This window comes from Salmo trutta, chromosome 21, assembly GCF_901001165.1.
Source record: "Salmo trutta chromosome 21, fSalTru1.1, whole genome shotgun sequence".
Taxonomy (NCBI): Eukaryota; Metazoa; Chordata; class Actinopteri; order Salmoniformes; family Salmonidae; genus Salmo; species Salmo trutta.
Genome location: NC_042977.1, coordinates 31873459 through 31895958, shown reverse-complemented (window position 1 = coordinate 31895958; position 22500 = coordinate 31873459). Strand labels below are relative to the sequence as shown.

General features: G+C 39.8%; 1 protein-coding gene across 3 annotated transcripts in view; it reads right to left on the bottom strand.

The window, feature by feature from the left end:
- The window catches only part of LOC115157174 (gamma-1-syntrophin), a 157977-nt gene that overhangs the window by 13139 nt on the left and 122338 nt on the right, over positions 1–22500 (bottom strand). For 2 of the 3 annotated variants that reach the window (XM_029705193.1, XM_029705194.1), the window contains 9 exons: positions 12754–12808; positions 10504–10638; positions 10197–10253; positions 9767–9973; positions 9509–9550; positions 9089–9191; positions 8676–8758; positions 8165–8295; positions 6206–6335 (listed from right to left, as the gene is read on the bottom strand). In XM_029705193.1, the coding sequence (XP_029561053.1) occupies positions 6206–6335; positions 8165–8295; positions 8676–8758; positions 9089–9191; positions 9509–9550; positions 9767–9973; positions 10197–10253; positions 10504–10638; positions 12754–12780 (915 nt within the window). In that variant the 5' untranslated portion in view covers positions 12781–12808. The remainder of the gene's footprint in view (positions 1–6205; positions 6336–8164; positions 8296–8675; positions 8759–9088; positions 9192–9508; positions 9551–9766; positions 9974–10196; positions 10254–10503; positions 10639–12753; positions 12809–22500) is intronic. The other variant, XM_029705195.1, reaches the window with a different exon arrangement.

Genomic DNA, 22500 nt, shown 5'->3' with positions numbered 1-22500 from the left:
ATGCTCAATCATGAGGCATCAAAGCCAAAGGAAATGAATAATATTATGAAATGCTATAGATGGAAGGAAAATAGTATGGAAATCTACCAAAAAACAATTAGGCAACAACAAATTCAATCCCTTCTCGACAATTTCCTGGACAAAAGGTTGCACTGTAATAGTGAAGTAGAAACCCTAAACAGATAATTTGACCTCTCAACTTCCCTATCAAATGTAAAATTTTCAGGCAGACAACCTAAGAAAATTAACAACAATGACAAATGGTTTGATGAAGAATGCAAAAACCTAAGAAAGAAATTGAGAAATCAATCCAACCAAAAACATAGAGACCCAGAAAACCTGAGCCTACGCCTTCACTATGGTGAATCACTAAAACAATACAGAAATACACAATGGAAAAAGAAGGAACAACACGTCAGAAATCAACTCAAAGTAATTAAAAAATCCATAGAATCTAACCACTTCTGGGAAAATTGGAAAACTCTAAACAAACAACAACACGAAGAGTTATCTAAACAAAAAGAAGATGTATGGACAAACCACTTCTCCAATTTGGTTGGCTCTATAACAAAGAACAATCAGCAAAAACATATACAGTTGAAGTTGGAAGTTACACCTTAGCATACCTTAGCCAAATACATTTAAACTCAGTTTTTCACAATTCCTGACATTTAATCATAGTAACATTCCCTGTCTTAGGTCAGTTAGGATCACCACTCACTTTATTTTAAGAATGTGAAATGTCAGAATAATAGTAGAGAGAATGATTTATTTCAGCTTCTATTTCTTTCATCACATTCCCAGTGGGTCAGAAGTTTGCATACACTCAATTAGTATTTGGTAGCATTGCCTTTAAATTGTTTAACTTGGTTCAAACGTTTTGGGTAGCCTTCCACAAGCTTCCCACAATAAGTTGGGGGAATTTTGGCCCATTCCTCCTGATAGAGCTGGTGTAACTGAGTCAGGTTTGTAGGACTCCTTGCTCGCACACGCTTTTTCAGTTCTGCCCACAAATGTTCTATATGATTGAGGTCAGGGCTTTGTGATGGCCACTCCAATACCTTGCCTTTGTTGTCCTTAAGCCATTTTGCCACAACTTTGGAAGTATGCTTGGGATCATTGTCCATTTGGAAGACCCATTTGCGACCAAGCTTTGACTTCCTGACCGATGTCTTGAGACGTTGCTTCAATATATCAACATAATTTTCCTAACTCATGATGCCATCTATTTTGTGAAGTGCACCAGTCCCTCCTGCAGCAAATTACCCCCACAACATGATGCTGCCACCCCCGTGCTTCATGGTTGGGATGGTGTTCTTCGGCTTGCAAGCCTCCCCCTCTTTACTCCAAACATAAAGATGGACATTATGGCCAAACAATTCAATTTTTGTTTCATCAGACCAGAGGACATTTCTCCAAATAGTACGATCTTTGTCCCCATGTGCAGTTGCAAACTGTAGTCTGGCGTTTTTATGGCGGTTTTGGAGCAGTGGCTTCTTCCTTGCTGAGCGGCCTTTCAGGTTATGTCGATATAGGACTTGTTTTACTGTGGATTTAGATACTTTTGTACCTGTTTCCTCCAGCATCTTCACGAGGTCCTTTGCTGTTGTTCTGGGATTGATTTGCACTTTTCGCACCAAAGTACGTTCATCTCTAGGAGACAGAACACATCTCCTTCCTGAGCAGTATGACAGCTGCGTGGTCCCATGGTTTTATACTTGCGTACTATTGTTTGTACAGATGAACGTGGTACCTTCAGGCGTTTGGAAATTGCTCCCAAGGATGAACCAGGCTTGTGGAGGTCTACAATTTATTTTCTGAGGTCTTGGAAGATTTTTTTTTATTTAACCATGATGTCAAGCACAGAGGCACTGAGTTTGAACGTTAGGCTTCGAAATAAATCCACAGGTACAGTGGGGGAAAAAAGTATTTGATCCCCTGCTGATTTTGTACGTTTGCCCACTGACAAAGAAAGGATCAGTCTATCATTTTAATGATAGGTTTATTTGAACAGTGGGAGACAGAATAACAACAATTGGAGTCAACCTCCAATTGACTCAAATGATGTCAATTAGCCGATCAGAAGCTTCTAAAGCCATGACATCATTTTCCAAGCTGTTTAAAGGCACAGTCAACTTAGTGTATGTAAACTTCTGACCCACTGGAATTGTGATACAGTGAATTATCAGTGAAATAATCTGTCTGTAAACAATTGTTGGAAAAATTACTTGTGTCATGCACAAAGTAGATGTCCTAACCGACTTGCCAAAACTATAGTTTGTTAACAAGAAATGTGTGGAGTGGTTGAAAAACGAGTCTTAATGACTCCAACCTGGTTCACGAACTACTTCTCTGATAGAGTTCAGTGTGTCAAATCGGAGGGCCTGTTGTCCGGACTTCTGGCTGTCTCTATGGGGGTGCTACAGGGTTCAATTCTCGGGCCGACTCTCTTCTCTGTATACATCAAGGATGTCGCTCTTGCTGCTGGTGATTCTTTGATCCACCTCTACGCAGACAACACCATTCTGTATACCTCTGGCCCTTTGGACACTGTGTTAACTAACCTCCAGACGAGCTTCAATGCCATACAACTCTCCTTCCATGGCATCCAACTGCTCTTAAATGCAAGTAAAACTAACTTAAAATCTTTCCAATACTTTGAGTGTTTGCTCTAGCCTGCCTAGAGCGCCAGGTGGGTGGGATTTAAAGTTTTGGGGCTAGTCTATTGGCCCATGAAGCCAGGCAAGCTCAATCAAGCACAGATAACGCATTTGCAATGGTTTGGAATAGTATTTGAAACCAGGTATCAGCACCTCCTAATTCACACCACGCTATAAGTAAAACCCTCTCCAAGGAATAGAGAGAGAACCAAATTATACCAGGCCAGCTTCCACACAAAGTGTAGCTATTACATTTACATTTCCACAGTGTCTCATTTCCAAAATTGTACATTTTAACAGTGATCCTGTATAGGGACCAATGTTTCTTTTTTAAATGTTATGGAAAGAAGCCTTTTATTACCGGACTGTACATGAGCTGAGTTCTGGATCAGAATACCACATACAGTACATTCGGAAAGTATTCAGACCCCTTCCCCTTTTACACATTTTGTTACGTTACAGCCTTATTCTAAAATTGATTAAATAAATAAAAAATCCTCATCAATCTACACACAGTACCCCATAATTAAAACGCAAAAACTGGTTATTAGAAATTGTAGCGAATGTATAAAAATCTTAAATATCATATTTACATTACAAGTATTCAGACCCTTCACTCAGTACCTTGTTGATGCATCTTTGGCAGCAATTATACCCTCGAGTCTTCTTGGGTATGACGCTACAAGCTTGTTACACCTGTATTTGGGGAGTTTCTCCCATTCTCTGCAGATTCTCTCAAGCTCTGTCAGGTTGGATGGGGAGCGTTGCTGCACAGCTATTTTCAGGTCTCTGCAGATATGTTCGATCAGGTTCAAGTCCGGGCTCTGGCTGGGCCATTCAAGGGGATTCAGAGACTTATCCCGAACCACTCCTGCGTTGTCTTGGCTGTGTGCTTGGGGTCGTTGTCCTGTTGGAAGGTGAACCCCCCCCCCCCCCCCCCCCCCAGTCTGAGGTTTTTTAAAAAAAAATGGCAAATTTGTTGAAAAACAAACAAACTGAAATATCTTATTTACATAATCATTCAGACCCTTTGTTATGAGCCTCAAAATTGAGCTCAGGTCCATCCTATTTCCATTGATCATCATTGAGATGTTTCTACAACTTGATTGGAGTCCACCTGTGGTAAATTCAATTGATTAGACATGATTTGGAAAGGCACACACCTGTCTATATAAGGTCCCACAGTTGACAGTGCATGTCAGAGCAAAAACCAAGCCATGAGGTGGAAGGAATTGTCCGTAGAGCTCCGAGACAGGATTATGTCGAGGCACAGATCTAGGGAAGGGAACCAAAACATTTCTGCAACATTGAAGGCCCGCAAGAACACAGTGGAAGAAGTTTGGAACCACTAAGACTCTTCCTGGACCTGGCTGCCCAGCCAAACTGAGCAATCGGGGGAGAAGGGTCTTGGTCAGGGAGGTGACCAAGAACCTGATGGTCACTTTGACAGAGAACTAGAGTTTCTCTGTGGAGATGGGAGAACCTTCCAGAAGGGCAACCATCTCTGCAGCACCCCACCAATCAGGCCTTTATGGTAGAGTGGTCAGACGGAAACCACTCTTCAGTAAAAGGCACATGACAGCCTGCTTGGTGTTTCCCAAAAGGCACCTAAATAAGTCTCAGAACATTAGAAACAAGATTCTCTGGTCTGATAAAACCAAGATTGAACTCTTTGGCCTGAATGCCAAGCGTCACATCTGGAGGAAACGTGGCACCATCCCTACGGTGAAGCATGTGGTGGGGATGTTTTACATCTGCAGGGACCGGGAGATGAGTCAGGATCGATGGAAAGATGAACGGATCAAAGTACAGAGAGATCCTTTATGAAAACCTGCTCTAGAGCGCTCAGGACCTCCGACCGGGCCGAAGGTTCACCTTCCAACAGGACAACGACCCTAAGCACACAGCCAAGAAAATGCTGGAGTGGATTCGGGACAAGTCTCTAAATAGCTTTGAGCGGCCCAGCCAGAGCCCGGACTTGAACCCGATCAAACATTTCTGGTGAGACCTGAAAATAGCTGTGCAGCGACGCTGCCCATCCAACCTGACATAGCTTGAGAGGATATGCACAGAAGAATGGGAGAAACTCCCCAAATACAGGTGTGCCAAGCTTATAGCGTCCTACCCAAGAAGAGTCAAGGCTGTAATCGTTGCCAAAGGTGCATCAACAAAGTACTGAGTAAAGGGTCTGAATATTTATGTAAATGTGATATTTCAGTTTAATTTTTTTTATTGTTGCTAAAATTTCTTTAAACCGGTTTTGGCTTTAGCATTATGGGGTATTGTGTGTGGATTGATGAAACATTTTTTTTATAAAGGCTGTAACAGTAACAAAATGTGGAAAAAGTCAAGGGGTCTGAATACTTTCCGAATGCACTGTAATCATATCTGGGTAACAACCTCTTTCATGCATCTTGGTACAGTAAGGGATGAGCGATGTGGCGGCAGCCAGAAAACCCTCACCTCCACACAGTACAGTATTGACAGTGACTCATCATTATTATGCTCAATGTGACCCCTCACTTATTCCACTCCACATTTGCCCCCTAGAGACGCTGGTCTCCCTCACACTGCCCTCAGGCTGCATTATAATTACATTTCTCAGAGGTTGCTAATACTATGCTAGGTGTTGAGATGCTCTTTACTAGCTACATTCCTAACCCCTCTCTCAGCAGTGCTCCAACCACCCACCGAGTCCAGAATGAAGATTTATCTGAGTGGGACTTAGCGTTAGCGAGCGACAGCCAGGCTAGCTTTTAGCTTTACTTCCTGACCTGGTCTTTGCCAGGTCCACTTAATCATTAAACACTAACGGCCAACATGTTATGCATTTGGAAAAATCAACTGTGCTGCTAAGAGATAGCAACACTAAAAAACAAAACTTATATTTGCTTAATGTCTGGAGGATACAAATTGAGGATGGTCCATGCAGTAAGATACAGAACTGCCTTCCCCTGTTTGTTGAGCACTATCCATCTGGAAGTAACACAAAGCACTAACTTGTTTAACACATCCAGCCAGACAAAGCTTTTTCAAAGACATTCAAAGAGAAATGGAGCATAGTACACAGTCGCTATCTCCTGAGTTACTTTTAATTTGCTTACCACCTCTGAGGATGAGAGGATGAGATTACATAATGCATTATTATGAATTATAGCTAATGCAAGTGTATTGGTTAGCATGAGGGATGTAAGTGTATGTAGTAACTGCCTCCAAGCACCAACACTGATAGCATGAAAAGACATTCATAAGTATATGACTTATATGATACATCCGACACATTTAATGATAGTTAGCTGTGTGAAACCTTAATGAAAACTGACAAGATCATAAACTGTTATAGGTTAACTACTGTGTGTAGATACTCAATCACCTTAACAGCCACGCTCAAGCCTTATGAGTGTAGTAATACAGTGTTCTATTACATTTTTCATCAAAACCGAACCCGTGGCTGTTTAAGACTATGGAAAATCGACCTAAAATCGAATCTATCTTACTCATGCTTTTGCCTAAGAAGCACATCCATTTAGTTTGATTGTACTCACATTGTGCTTGGTGAGAGCTGATATATTGGCTGCTATTGCTTGGAGCCAATCTAGGCAGTCTTCATCAGTAGGGCATGTGATAACCCCACTGCAAACCCCATCCACAGCTATGACTTGAAATGCATGTTTCCTTTAGAAATCAGAATCAGACAAATATACTTTTTAGTAGTGGTTGGCACCAATTCAGTATGATATTAACATCGATATCAATATGAACAAGGCATATCTCAAAATTGTTTTATCCTTAGTCAGGCAAACAGCTTGTCTGTCCATATATTAATCATAACCCATGCACTCTCAATTTCTATTCAAGAGAAATAAGTAACAGCCAAGCAAGCTTTGCAACAAATGGAGGAATCACTGTCTTATAGTGCCTTTGGAAAGTATTCAGACCCCTTGACTTTTTCCACATTTTGTTACGCTACAGCCTTATTCTAAAATGGATTAAATAAAACAATTTCATCAGCAACCTACACACTATACCCCATTATGACAAAGCAAAAACAGGGTTTTTAAAAAGTTGTGGACATTTAATAAAAACAAAAAACAGAAATACCTTATTTACATAAGTATTCAGACCCTTTGCTATGAGACTCGAAATTGAGCTCAGATGCATCCTGTTTCCACTGATCATCCTTGAGATGTTTCTACAACTTGATTTGAGTCCACCTGTAGTAAATTCAATTAATTGTACATGATTTGGAAAGGCACAAGCCTGTCTATATAAGGTCTCACAGTTGACAGTATGTCTGAGCAAAAACCAAGCCATGAGGTCAGAGGAATTGTCCGTAGAGCTCCGAGACTGGATTGTGTCGAGGCACACATCTGGGGAAGGGTACCAAAACACTTCTGCAGCATTGAAGTTACTCCATCATTCCATCATTCTTAAATGGAAGAAGTTTGGATCCACCAAGACTGTTCCTAGAGCTGGCCGCCCGGCCAAACTGAGCAATCGGGAGAACGGCCTTGGTCAAGTAGGTGACCCAGAACCCGATGGCCACTCTGACAAAGCTCTAGAGTTCCTCTGTGGAGATGGGAGAACCTTCCAGAAGGACAACCATCTCTGCAGCACTCCACCAATCAGGCCTTTATGGTAGAGTGGCCAGACGGAAGCCACTCCTCAGTAAAAGGCACATGACAGCCCGCTTGGAGTTTGCCGAAAGGCACCTAAAGGACTCTCAAACCATGAGAAACAAGATTCTCTGGTCTGATGAAACCAAGATTGAACTCTTTGGCCTGAATGCCAAGCATCAAGTATGGAGGAAACCAGGCACCATCCCTACGGTGAAGCATAGTGGTGGCAGTATCATGCTGTGGGGATGTTTTTCAGCGGCAGGGACTGGGAGACTAGTCAGGATTGAGGCAAAGATTAACGGAGCAAAGTAAAGAGAGATCCATGATGAAAACCTGCTCCGGAGCGCTCGGGACCTCAGACTGGGGCGAAGGTTCACCTTCCAACAGGACAACGACCCTAAGCACACAGCCAAGACAACGCAGTAGCGGCTTCGGGACAAGTCTCTGAATGTCCTTGAGTGGCCCAGCCAGAGCTCGGACTTGAACCAGATCGAACATCTCAGGAGAGACCTAAAAATAGCTGTGCAGCAAACCAGGTTTTGCTTTGTTATTATGTCGTATTGTGTGTATATTTATGTTCGGGAAAAAAACTATTGAATCATTTTTAGAAGAACATGTGGAAAAAGTCAAGAGGTCTGAATACTTTCCGAAGGCACTGTAACTGCCAGTGGCTGACCTCTCCATTTGAATTGTCTCAAGGTATTTACAGGAGACAAGTCATCCTAACACCGAGCCCCCAAAGTCCCTCGCCAGCAGACCCCTCTCAAATAGCCGAGGCACAGGGGCCACTGAACCTTCAGCAGTAGTGACAGAGAATGGCCCCTGGCTGTGTTTTGACAACAAACATTCCCCGGTCCCCCTGCCGCAGCCCAGCGCTGAGCTTACCTGCAGACGTCAGAGCCTGGGATGTGCTGTGACAGACGGGAGTGGAGGAGAGGAATAAGGCGCAGGTCCATCCATCTCTTCTCCCAGCGGAGCCCAGGGGACGTGGGCCAAGATGAGCAGGACAGTGAGTCCTAGAGGGGTTTAAACACACAGAAAGAAGAGAACACCTCTTAGTTTAGTTCTTCATATAGTATCTCCCATGGTTTTTCTAATACGTCAATAGCCCAGGCCTGTTCATGATTCATACAGGTAGATGTAGATGCAGCAGAAGCTGTATAAGTGCAAGCCATAGTTCAACTACTGAATACGTCGTTTTTTCCTCTGGCCCAGAGAAAGAGTGAGAAAGAGTTAGAGCACCCTGACTGTCACCATCTGCCTGTGAATGCCACTGCGGAATAACAACAGCCTACTGGCATTGTTACAAGAGTTGCAGAGAGACAGATATGGCTGAGAGTTATACAGAAAGGAGATCAGCCTCAAAGTGGGGTGGGTTAAGAATGCTAAACTGTACCGTATTGTTAGGATGGTAGTTCAAGTGTAAGCCACTGTCGCACAGAGGGGAGGACGTTCCACTGCTCTGGTCACTTGGAACACCTGGGAGGAGAATGACATTCAGAAGTTATTTATTCAGTCATTTGGAAGTCATATCATATCTTCTTTAGCCTTGGTACAATATCCAGAACTTTTATGTCTAGCTCTATTTCAGGTAAAAACTATATTCAAATCAACTTTTCTTCCCAGCTCTTTTTCAGAGCTAATTATACCAGAGACAAATAATAGTCAATGCACGAATCATCATATATTCCATGTGTAGAGGGAGTTTTTTTCTCCAATCTTGTTTTATTTTCTCTCATCATATCCTTACTGAAAATAACATACAATTTCAGCTCTGATTTTCTTTGGAGGTTTGTAAGATGCACATACATGTGCAGTCTTCACAGAGGGGCAGTTTAAGAAAAGCAGGTGTCTTCTTCAAGAAAGACACAGTCAGAGTGACTTCCTCTCCGGCGTTTCGCAAAACCTGCACCTGTAAAGAAAAATTTGGTGAATTTATAATACTGCCATAGGACTTCTAAGTCTGTTCCTCATTTCAACCACGTACTTGGATGATGGATGTAGTACAAATTCCCTTCTTAGAACAAGTAGATTAGATATCGGCTAAAAACCTGGGAGATTTATGCAGCCTCACACATTTGAGAGGTTGATACACACAAATTGGAAAAGGCGTAAAACTCCTCTTACATGTCCCAAAGATAAGGTCCAAAAAGTTAAACAAGATAAGGTGGTGTTGCAAGTGTTTGCAGCTTCAGGGAAATATAAAATATTAAGTTGGCAGCTGCTTACCGCTTCCTCGTGGCGATAGCTTCGAACATTTATTCCATTTATCTAAAAACAAACAGTCTTATTGTTAGTAACAATAATATCCAATCCATTAAATTGATGATATGCATGATATGAGGTGGCTCAGTGAACTAATATATCATATTGTGATCCATCCGCAAAGTGTGAAGGAGTTGGAATTTGATCAGACATACCTGTAGTACAAATACTGAATAACCCAAGACAGAAGAAACTGTCAAAATACTCATCACCATCCCTTACCTGGAGGATCCCATCTCCAATAAACAGCAGCCCAGACAGTTCAGCTGCAGACAATATATTATAAATTATTACGTTTGGGTAAATAAACCACCATTCATTTTTCATAGTGAAATGGAAACAACAACAAAAACTAAAAAAAGAAAGCTTACCTTTTTGCTCTTTTGATATTTTTGATATCACAACAGGGATTTTGTGTTCTGCGCCTCCCTAGGGGGTGAATTATATAGTTATGTAGTTTGTTGCACAAATATTTGAAGGAAAGAAACAGAGGAAAAAAAGAGAAAAACTGTTGTGTCTTCCCCAATACGATACTCCATTAGTCTACTGTTGATATATCAATTGTGGCTTTAAAAGATCAATGGCATTAGGTAACAGTAAATTCAATGATAGAATAGGCAGAAACGGGCTAATCAATGGAGATGTAAATGACCTTAATGCTCAAGCCAAAACCTCCAATCGTCTGTCTTCTGATCGTTACAGTTCTCTCCTACAAGGAATCAGATGGAATAAAGAGGTGTTTATTGTGGACATACTTACGAGTTTAAAAGTTTACCGTAGATAATACAAGTATAAAAAGCAGACAAAGGAAAGGCCCATTTTAAAAGGTATTTTCTCTCCAGTCATGCTCACACTTCACTCTCATGGTTCCAAATGTATCGTCTGCCCGACATTATATATTTTTCTCGTAATTGAAACATCCTTTCCCAAGGTATTTAATTTGACAGGCAGTTACTTACACTGGAATAAAATGGTTCTCCTGACACGCAGATGACATCTTGCTCTTGAATGGTCAGAATGTCTTTAGCCAAGTGCAGTCGAATATTGAAAGGCTCCTCGTTACCATCTTGCAGCAGATAAACCCCAGTCTTTGTCTGTAAAGTAAATCAAAGTGGGAAAATCATGTATCGTTCCTCTTTGTCCAAATTAACTGGCCATGAAATTAAATAAAATGAAAATGTCATCAAATTGTAAAGACATTGGAGAGACTTTTGACAGAGTGACATGTATGATAATGATACACACATTTCATATGTTTCTTCTTCTTAGGCTGTTAATTTCAAAATGGTGACATGTAAAACAATGCCCCATACATTATGTGAATTCCACTCTCAGAAAGCTAGTAACCAAGAAACCATTTCAATTACATTGTTTCTAATAGGTTTTGAAAAGAGTTATCATTATTCATGATCACTTCAGGGAAATCTTTTTTCCACTAGTGTTTATATTGCATACATCTTCAATATTATGTTGCAATTATGTTTGATAATAGGAGACAGTAGAAATATAGTTAAGCTAATTAGGTTAGTTCTCAGTAAATCATTTTCACTAATTAGTTTGAATTACATGTATTTTCTATGCACTGTGCTATAACATTAATCAGACTAAAATATATTGTTGTCTTGGCCCTGAAAATAAAAATCCTTATTTATAATTTTCCAAAACCAGATAACTGCAAAGATACGCCTCTTAATCACAGGCAACAGAAAAAAAAGATTTACAATCATCTAATTCAATAAATCTCCAATTAAATAATCAATCTTCATTTTGTCTATCCATCTAAGGTCTTGTGGAATTAAAAGGTTTGAATAAATTATGCTCAGTCACCAGATATGCATCCTCAGAAAGGAATGAGAGACATCATCATTGTATCCCGTGATCCATTTAAAACAAGCTAATCTGCATACATTTGCATTCTGTATAGTCAATTCCCCACCAACTAATTGGAATGCCTGTCCTGTCCTTGAAACTACGGTTAAGTCTAAATAATAAAAACACCTTCACCTGACATGATTACATGATTTAGGTGCTCCCGAGTGGCGCAGCGGTCTAAGGCACTGCATCTCAGTGCTTGAGGCGTCACTAAAGACACCCTGGTTTGATTCCAGGCTGTATCACAACCGCACATGATTGGGAGTCCCATAGGGCGGTGCACAATTGGCCCAGCGTCATCTGGGTTTGGCCAGTGTAGGCCGTCATTGTGTAGGTGTAGGCCGTCATTGTAAATAAGAATTTGTTCTTAACTGACATGTCTAGTTAAATAAAGGTTACCAATTTTTTTTTTTTATTATACATGTAAAGCCAAGCACACCAATGTCACTAAGCATCCTTGATGACAAACGCAGTAGTGTCACTAAAGGATACCAGTTAAAAAAAGAAGGTGACATGGTAGGTTTGGCAACTCAAAGAATGACATTTACTTGTACTGTATCTAGCTCTGTGTAAAGAAACCATAAATCAGCCTGGGTGAGCATTATTAATATCAACAGCAGCAACTCAATGTGAAAGTGTTTTTACAGTGAGTTGCCTTGCACACTATATCCACAACTAGTACCATTATGGTGTGTGTATGTCTCACACGTGTGAGTTTGTGTGTGCGCGTGCGTGTGTCTCATGAGAGAGAGAGAGAGAGAGAGAGAGAGAGAGAGATGGAGGGAGGGAGGCAGGGAGGCAGGGAGCCGATGGAGGCAGTCATTCTTGTTAGCCGAGCTGAATCAGTGCTACGATGCTGATATATCTATCACTGGGTAGATCAGAAGCAGCCTCTCCTCTCTCTCTCTCTCTCTCTCTGCTCAGCTGAGCATAGTTTGACCTGCTGTAGAGCATGTATGTAATTACCCTTATCTCTGATCCCATCTTGTGTTTCATCATTACCTTCTCATCATAATCCTCTCCATCTTTATCTAGCTACATCATCAACTCCAGTCAGACACTGTCGTCTGTGTACATTCACAATTTACACCACAGGCGGTTGGCACCAGGTATGCAACAAGGACAGTCACATTTTATCTACCTAAGCCAATCATGCATTGTAGAGATATGATAATTCAATGACACTTGTTGTGATGCAAAGGTTAACATGTGTCAGCAGTTGAGTACGCTGTCAAGTAAAAAGACAAAATGCTATTTGCCATGGCAGACCAATTTGCTCCAATTATCTTTGCAAAATGCTGAGGGATTGAAATCTATTCAACTGAAATTGTACCTACCTCTTCATTTGAAGTCCTGAAATCCATGTGCTATGGTACAGTGAGGGAATCTGCCCTGGAAAAAAGACAGAAGAGGAAATTGAATTGAATTAGCTTCCTGAAGAAAATAACTAGCAGTTAGTCAGTGACATGGTTCTTCTCACTTGTAGTAATAACACAGATTACCTAGCAGTTAGTCAGTGACATGGTTCTCCTCACTTGTAGTAATAACACAGATTACCTAGCAGTTAGTCAGTGACATGGTTCTTCTCACTTGTAGTAATAACACAGATTACCTAGCAGTTAGTCAGTGACATGGTTCTCCTCACTTGTAGTAATAACACAGATTACCTAGCAGTTAGTCAGTGACATGGTTCTTCTCACTTGTAGTAATAACACAGATTACCTAGCAGTTAGTGACATGGTTCTTCTCACTTGTAGTAATAACACAGATTACCTAGCAGTTAGTCAGTGACATGGTTCTCCTCACTTGTAGTAATAACACAGATTACCTAGCAGTTAGTCAGCGACATGGTTCTTCTTTAGTTAAATAAAGGTTAAAAAATAAATAAATACAAATTCTCACGTGTAGTAATAACACCGATTACCTAGCAGTTAGTCAGTGACATGGTTCTCCTCACTTGTAGTAATAACACAGATTACCTAGCAGTTAGTCAGCGACATGGTTCTCCTCACTTGTAGTAATAACACAGATTACCTAGCAGTTAGTGACATGGTTCTCCTCACTTGTAGTAATAACACAGATTACCTAGCAGTTAGTCAGTGACATGGTTCTTCTCATGTGTAGTAATAACACAGATTACCTAGCAGTTAGTCAGCGACATGGTTCTTCTTTAGTTAAATAAAGGTTAAAAAATAAATAAATACAAATTCTCACGTGTAGTAATAACACAGATTACCTAGCAGTTAGTCAGCGACATGGTTCTTCTTTAGTTAAATAAAGGTTAAAAAATGAATAAATACAAATTCTCACGTGTAGTAATAACACAGATTACCTAGCAGTTAGTCAGTGACATGGTTCTCCTCACTTGTAGTAATAACACAGATTACCTAGCAGTTAGTCAGCGAAATGGTTCTCCTCACTTGTAGTAATAACACAGATTACCTAGCAGTTAGTGACATGGTTCTCCTCACTTGTAGTAATAACACAGATTACCTAGCAGTTAGTGACATGGTTCTCCTCACTTGTAGTAATAACACAGATTACCTAGCAGTTAGTCAGCGACATGGTTCTTCTTTAGTTAAATAAAGGTTAAAAAATAAATAAATACAAATTCTCACTTGTAGTAATAACACAGATTACCTAGCAGTTAGTCAGCGACATGGTTCTTCTCACTTGTAGTAATAACACAGATTACCTAGCAGTTAGTGACATGGTTCTCCTCACTTGTAGTAATAACACAGATTACCTAGCAGTTAGTCAGCGACATGGTTCTTCTCACGTGTAGTAATAACACAGATTACCTAGCAGTTAGTCAGTGACATGGTTCTCCTCACTTGTAGTAATAACACAGATTACCTAGCAGTTAGTCAGTGACATGGTTCTTCTCACTTGTAGTAATAACACAGACTACCTAGCAGTTAGTCAGCGACATGGTTCTTCTTTAGTTAAATAAAGGTTAAAAAATAAATAAATACAAATTCTCACTTGTAGTAATAACACAGATTACCTAGCAGTAAGTCAGTGACATGGTTCTTCTCACGTGTAGTAATAACACAGATTACCTAGCAGTTAGTCAGTGACATGGTTCTCCTCACTTGTAGTAATAACACAGATTACCTAGCAGTTAGTCAGTGACATGGTTCTCCTCACTTGTAGTAATAACACAGATTACCTAGCAGTTAGTCAGTGACATGGTTCTCCTCACTTGTAATAATAACACAGATTACCTAGCAGTTAGTCAGTGACATGGTTCTCCTCACTTGTAGTAATAACACAGATTACCTAGCAGTTAGTCAGTGACATGGTTCTCCTCACTTGGAGTAATAACACAGATTACCTAGCAGTTAGTGACATGGTTCTTCTCACTTGTAGTAATAACACAGATTACCTAGCAGTTAGTCAGTGACATGGTTCTTCTCACTTGTAGTAATAACACAGATTACCTAGCAGTTAGTGAGATGGTTCTTCTCACTTGTAGTAATAACACAGATTACCTAGCAGTTAGTCAGTGACATGGTTCTCCTCACTTGTAGTAATAACACAGATTACCTAGCAGTTAGTCAGTGACATGGTTCTTCTCACTTGTAGTAATAACACAGATTACCTAGCAGTTAGTGACATGGTTCTCCTCACTTGTAGTAATAACACAGATTACCTAGCAGTTAGTCAGTGACATGGTTCTTCTCATGTGTAGTAATAACACAGATTACCTAGCAGTTAGTCAGTGACATGGTTCTTCTCACTTGTAGTAATAACACAGATTACCTAGCAGTTAGTGACATGGTTCTACTCACTTGTAGTAATAACACAGATTACCTAGCAGTTAGTGACATGGTTCTCCTCACTTGTAATAATAACACAGATTACCTAGCAGTTAGTCATCGACATGGTTCTTCTCACTTGTAGAAATAACCCAGATTACCTAGCAGTTAGTGACATGGTTCTCCTCACTTGTAGTAATAACACAGATTACCTAGCAGTTAGTGACATGGTTCTCCTCACTTGTAGTAATAACACAGATTACCTAGCAGTTAGTCAGTGACATAGTTCTTCTCACTTGTAGTAATAACACAGATTACCTAGCAGTTAGTCAGTGACATGGTTCTTCTCACTTGTAGTAATAACACAGAATACCTAGCAGTTAGTCAGTGACATGGTTCTTCTCACTTGTAGTAATAACACAGATTACCTAGCAGTTAGTCAGTGACATGGTTCTTCTCACTTGTAGTAATAACACAGATTACCTAGCAGTTAGTCAGTGACATGGTTCTTCTCACTTGTAGTAATAACACAGATTACCTAGCAGTTAGTCAGTGACATGGTTCTCCTCACTTGTAATAATAACACAGATTACCTAGCAGTTAGTGACATGGTTCTTCTCACTTGTAGTAATAACACAGATTACCTAGCAGTTAGTCAGTGACATGGTTCTCCTCACTTGTAGTAATAACACACATTACCTAGCAGATAGTCAGTGACATGGTTCTCCTCACTTGTAGTAATAACACAGATTACCTAGCAGTTAGTCAGTGACATGGTTCTCCTCACTTGAAGTAATAACACAGATTACCTAGCAGTTAGTCAGTGACATAGCTCTCCTCACTTGTAGTAATAACACAGATTACCTAGCAGTTAGTGACATGGTTCTTCTCACTTGTAGTAATAACACAGATTACCTAGCAGTTAGTCAGTGACATGGTTCTTCTCACTTGTAGTAATAACACAGATTACCTAGCAGTTAGTCAGTGACATGGTTCTCCTCACTTGTAGTAATAACACAGATTACCTAGCAGTTAGTCAGTGACATGGTTCTCCTCACTTGAAGTAATAACACAGATTACCTAGCAGTTAGTCAGTGACATAGCTCTCCTCACTTGTAGTAATAACACAGATTACCTAGCAGTTAGTGACATGGTTCTTCTCACTTGTAGTAATAACACAGATTACCTAGCAGTTAGTCAGTGACATGGTTCTTCTCACTTGTAGTAATAACACAGATTACCTAGCAGTTAGTCAGTGACATGGTTCTCCTCACTTGTAGTAATAACACAGATTACCTAGCAGTTAGTCAGCGACATGGTTCTTCTTTAGTTAAATAAAGGTTAAAAAATAAATAAATACAAATTCTCACTTGTAGTAATAACACAGATTACCTAGCAGTTAGTCAGTGACATGGTTCTTCTCACTTGTAGTAATAACACAGATTACCTAGCAGTTAGTCAGTGACATGGTTCTCCTCACTTTTAGTAATTACACAGATTACCTAGCAGTTAGTCAGTGACATGGTTCTCCTCACTTGTAGTAATAACACAGATTACCTAGCAGTTAGTGACATGGTTCTCCTCACTTGTAGTAATAACACAGATTACCTAGCAGTTAGTGACATGGTTCTCCTCACTTGTAGTGATAACACAGATTACCTAGCAGTTAGTCAGTGACATGGTTCTTCTCACTTGTAGTAATAACACAGATTACCTAGCAGTTAGTGACATGGTTCTCCTCACTTGTAGTAATAACACAGATTACCTAGCAGTTAGTCAGCGACATGGTTCTTCTCACGTGTAGTAATAACACAGATTACCTAGCAGTTAGTCAGTGACATGGTTCTCCTCACTTGTAGTAATAACACAGATTACCTAGCAGTTAGTCAGTGACATGGTTCTTCTCACTTGTAGTAATAACACAGACTACCTAGCAGTTAGTCAGCGACATGGTTCTTCTTTAGTTAAATAAAGGTTAAAAAATAGATAAATACAAATTCTCACTTGTAGTAATAACACAGATTACCTAGCAGTAAGTCAGTGACATGGTTCTTCTCACGTGTAGTAATAACACAGATTACCTAGCAGTTAGTCAGTGACATGGTTCTCCTCACTTGTAGTAATAACACAGATTACCTAGCAGTTAGTCAGTGACATGGTTCTCCTCACTTGTAGTAATAACACAGATTACCTAGCAGTTAGTCAGTGACATGGTTCTCCTCACTTGTAATAATAACACAGATTACCTAGCAGTTAGTCAGTGACATGGTTCTCCTCACTTGTAGTAATAACACAGATTACCTAGCAGTTAGTCAGTGACATGGTTCTCCTCACTTGGAGTAATAACACAGATTACCTAGCAGTTAGTGACATGGTTCTTCTCACTTGTAGTAATAACACAGATTACCTAGCAGTTAGTCAGTGACATGGTTCTTCTCACTTGTAGTAATAACACAGATTACCTAGCAGTTAGTGAGATGGTTCTTCTCACTTGTAGTAATAACACAGATTACCTAGCAGTTAGTCAGTGACATGGTTCTCCTCACTTGTAGTAATAACACAGATTACCTAGCAGTTAGTCAGTGACATGGTTCTTCTCACTTGTAGTAATAACACAGATTACCTAGCAGTTAGTGACATGGTTCTCCTCACTTGTAGTAATAACACAGATTACCTAGCAGTTAGTCAGTGACATGGTTCTTCTCATGTGTAGTAATAACACAGATTACCTAGCAGTTAGTCAGTGACATGGTTCTTCTCACTTGTAGTAATAACACAGATTACCTAGCAGTTAGTGACATGGTTCTACTCACTTGTAGTAATAACACAGATTACCTAGCAGTTAGTGACATGGTTCTCCTCACTTGTAATAATAACACAGATTACCTAGCAGTTAGTCATCGACATGGTTCTTCTCACTTGTAGAAATAACCCAGATTACCTAGCAGTTAGTGACATGGTTCTCCTCACTTGTAGTAATAACACAGATTACCTAGCAGTTAGTGACATGGTTCTCCTCACTTGTAGTAATAACACAGATTACCTAGCAGTTAGTCAGTGACATAGTTCTTCTCACTTGTAGTAATAACACAGATTACCTAGCAGTTAGTCAGTGACATGGTTCTTCTCACTTGTAGTAATAACACAGAATACCTAGCAGTTAGTCAGTGACATGGTTCTTCTCACTTGTAGTAATAACACAGATTACCTAGCAGTTAGTCAGTGACATGGTTCTTCTCACTTGTAGTAATAACACAGATTACCTAGCAGTTAGTCAGTGACATGGTTCTTCTCACTTGTAGTAATAACACAGATTACCTAGCAGTTAGTCAGTGACATGGTTCTCCTCACTTGTAATAATAACACAGATTACCTAGCAGTTAGTGACATGGTTCTTCTCACTTGTAGTAATAACACAGATTACCTAGCAGTTAGTCAGTGACATGGTTCTCCTCACTTGTAGTAATAACACACATTACCTAGCAGTTAGTCAGTGACATGGTTCTCCTCACTTGTAGTAATAACACAGATTACCTAGCAGTTAGTCAGTGACATGGTTCTCCTCACTTGAAGTAATAACACAGATTACCTAGCAGTTAGTCAGTGACATAGCTCTCCTCACTTGTAGTAATAACACAGATTACCTAGCAGTTAGTGACATGGTTCTTCTCACTTGTAGTAATAACACAGATTACCTAGCAGTTAGTCAGTGACATGGTTCTTCTCACTTGTAGTAATAACACAGATTACCTAGCAGTTAGTCAGTGACATGGTTCTCCTCACTTGTAGTAATAACACAGATTACCTAGCAGTTAGTCAGTGACATGGTTCTCCTCACTTGAAGTAATAACACAGATTACCTAGCAGTTAGTCAGTGACATAGCTCTCCTCACTTGTAGTAATAACACAGATTACCTAGCAGTTAGTGACATGGTTCTTCTCACTTGTAGTAATAACACAGATTACCTAGCAGTTAGTCAGTGACATGGTTCTTCTCACTTGTAGTAATAACACAGATTACCTAGCAGTTAGTCAGTGACATGGTTCTCCTCACTTGTAGTAATAACACAGATTACCTAGCAGTTAGTCAGCGACATGGTTCTTCTTTAGTTAAATAAAGGTTAAAAAATAAATAAATACAAATTCTCACTTGTAGTAATAACACAGATTACCTAGCAGTTAGTCAGTGACATGGTTCTTCTCACTTGTAGTAATAACACAGATTACCTAGCAGTTAGTCAGTGACATGGTTCTCCTCACTTTTAGTAATTACACAGATTACCTAGCAGTTAGTCAGTGACATGGTTCTCCTCACTTGTAGTAATAACACAGATTACCTAGCAGTTAGTGACATGGTTCTCCTCACTTGTAGTAATAACACAGATTACCTAGCAGTTAGTGACATGGTTCTCCTCACTTGTAGTGATAACACAGATTACCTAGCAGTTAGTCAGTGACATGGTTCTTCTCACTTGTAGTAATAACACAGATTACCTAGCAGTTAGTGACATGGTTCTCCTCACTTGTAGTAATAACACAGATTACCTAGCAGTTAGTCAGCGACATGGTTCTCCTCACTTGTAGTAATAACACAGATTACCTAGCAGTTAGTCAGTGACATGGTTCTCCTCACTTGTAGTAATAACACAGATTACCTAGCAGTTAGTAAGTGACATGGTTCTTCTCACTTGTAGTAATAACACAGATTACCTAGCAGTTAGTGACATGGTTCTTCTCACGTGTAGTAATAACACAGATTACCTAGCAGTTAGTCAGTGACATGGTTCTTCTTACTTGTAGTAATAACACAGATTACCTAGCAGTTAGTCAGTGACATGGTTCTTCTCACTTGTAGTAATAACCCAGATTACCTAGCAGTTAGTCAGTGACATGGTTCTTCTTTAGTTAAATAAAGGTTAAAAAATAAATAAATACAAATTCTCACTTGTAGTAATAACACAGATTACCTAGGAGTTAGTAAGTGACATGGTTCTCCTCACTTGTAGTAATAACCCAGATTACCTAGCAGTTAGTCAGTGACATGGTTCACCTCACTTGTAGTAATAACACAGATTACCTAGCAGTTAGTCAGTGACATGGTTCTTCTCACTTGTAGTAATAACACAGATTACCTAGCAGTTAGTCAGTGACATGGTTCTCCTCACTTGTAGTACTAACACAGATTACCTAGCAGTTAGTGACATGGTTCTCCTCACTTGTAGTAATAACACAGATTACCTAGCAGTTAGTGACATGGTTCTCCTCACTTGTAGTAATAACACAGATTACCTAGCAGTTAGTCAGTGACATGGTTCTTCTCACTTGTAGTAATAACACAGATTACCTAGCAGTTAGTCAGCGACATGGTTCTCCTCACTTGTAGTAATAACACAGATTACCTAGCAGTTAGTCAGCGACATGGTTCTTCTCACGTGTAGTAATAACACAGATTACCTAGCAGTTAGTCAGTGACATGGTTCTCCTCACTTGTAGTAATAACACAGATTACCTAGCAGTTAGTCAGTGACATGGTTCTTCTCACTTGTAGTAATAACACAGATTACCTAGCAGTTAGTCAGCGACATGGTTCTTCTTTAGTTAAATAAAGGTTAAAAAATAAATAAATACAAATTCTCACTTGTAGTAATAACACAGATTACCTAGCAGTTAGTCAGTGACATGGTTCTTCTCACTTGTAGTAATAACACAGATTACCTAGCAGTTAGTCAGTGACATGGTTCTCCTCACTTGTAGTAATAACACAGATTACCTAGCAGTTAGTCAGTGACATGGTTCTCCTCACTTGTAGTAATAACACAGATTACCTAGCAGTTAGTCAGTGACATGGTTCTCCTCACTTGTAATAATAACACAGATTACCTAGCAGTTAGTCAGTGACATGGTTCTCCTCACTTGTAGTAATAACACAGATTACCTAGCAGTTAGTCAGTGACATGGTTCTCCTCACTTGTAGTAATAACACAGATTACCTAGCAGTTAGTGACATGGTTCTTCTCACTTGTAGTAATAACACAGATTACCTAGCAGTTAGTCAGTGACATGGTTCTTCTCACTTGTAGTAATAACACAGATTACCTAGCAGTTAGTGAGATGGTTCTTCTCACTTGTAGTAATAACACAGATTACCTAGCAGTTAGTCAGTGACATGGTTCTCCTCACTTGTAGTAATAACACAGATTACCTAGCAGTTAGTCAGTGACATGGTTCTTCTCACTTGTAGTAATAACACAGATTACCTAGCAGTTAGTGACATGGTTCTCCTCACTTGTAGTAATAACACAGATTACCTAGCAGTTAGTCAGTGACATGGTTCTTCTCATGTGTAGTAATAACACAGATTACCTAGCAGTTAGTCAGTGACATGGTTCTTCTCACTTGTAGAAATAACACAGATTACCTAGCAGTTAGTGACATGGTTCTACTCACTTGTAGTAATAACACAGATTACCTAGCAGTTAGTGACATGGTTCTCCTCACTTGTAATAATAACACAGATTACCTAGCAGTTAGTCATCGACATGGTTCTTCTCACTTGTAGAAATAACCCAGATTACCTAGCAGTTAGTCAGTGACATGGTTCTCCTCACTTGTAGTAATAACACAGATTACCTAGCAGTTAGTGACATGGTTCTCCTCACTTGTAGTAATAACACAGATTACCTAGCAGTTAGTCAGTGACATAGTTCTTCTCACTTGTAGTAATAACACAGATTACCTAGCAGTTAGTCAGTGACATGGTTCTTCTCACTTGTAGTAATAACACAGAATACCTAGCAGTTAGTCAGTGACATGGGTTCTTCTCACTTGTAGTATAACACAGATTACCTAGCTAGTAGTCAGTGACATGGTTCTTCTCACTTGTAGTAATAACACGATTACCTAGCAGTTAGTCAGTGACATGGTTCTTCTCACTTGTAGTAATAACACAGATTACCTAGCAGTTAGTCAGTGACATGGTTCTCCTCACTTGTAATAAAACAGATTACCTAGCAGTTAGTGACATGGTTCTTCTCACTTGTAGTAATAACACAGATTACCTAGCAGTTAGTCAGTGACATGGTTCTCCTCACTTGTAGTAATAACACACATTACCTAGCAGTTAGTCAGTGACATGGTTCTCCTCACTTGTAGTAATAACACAGATTACCTAGCAGTTAGTCAGTGACATGGTTCTCCTCACTTGAAGTAATAACACAGATTACCTAGCAGTTAGTCAGTGACATAGCTCTCCTCACTTGTAGTAATAACACAGATTACCTAGCAGTTAGTGACATGGTTCTTCTCACTTGTAGTAATAACACA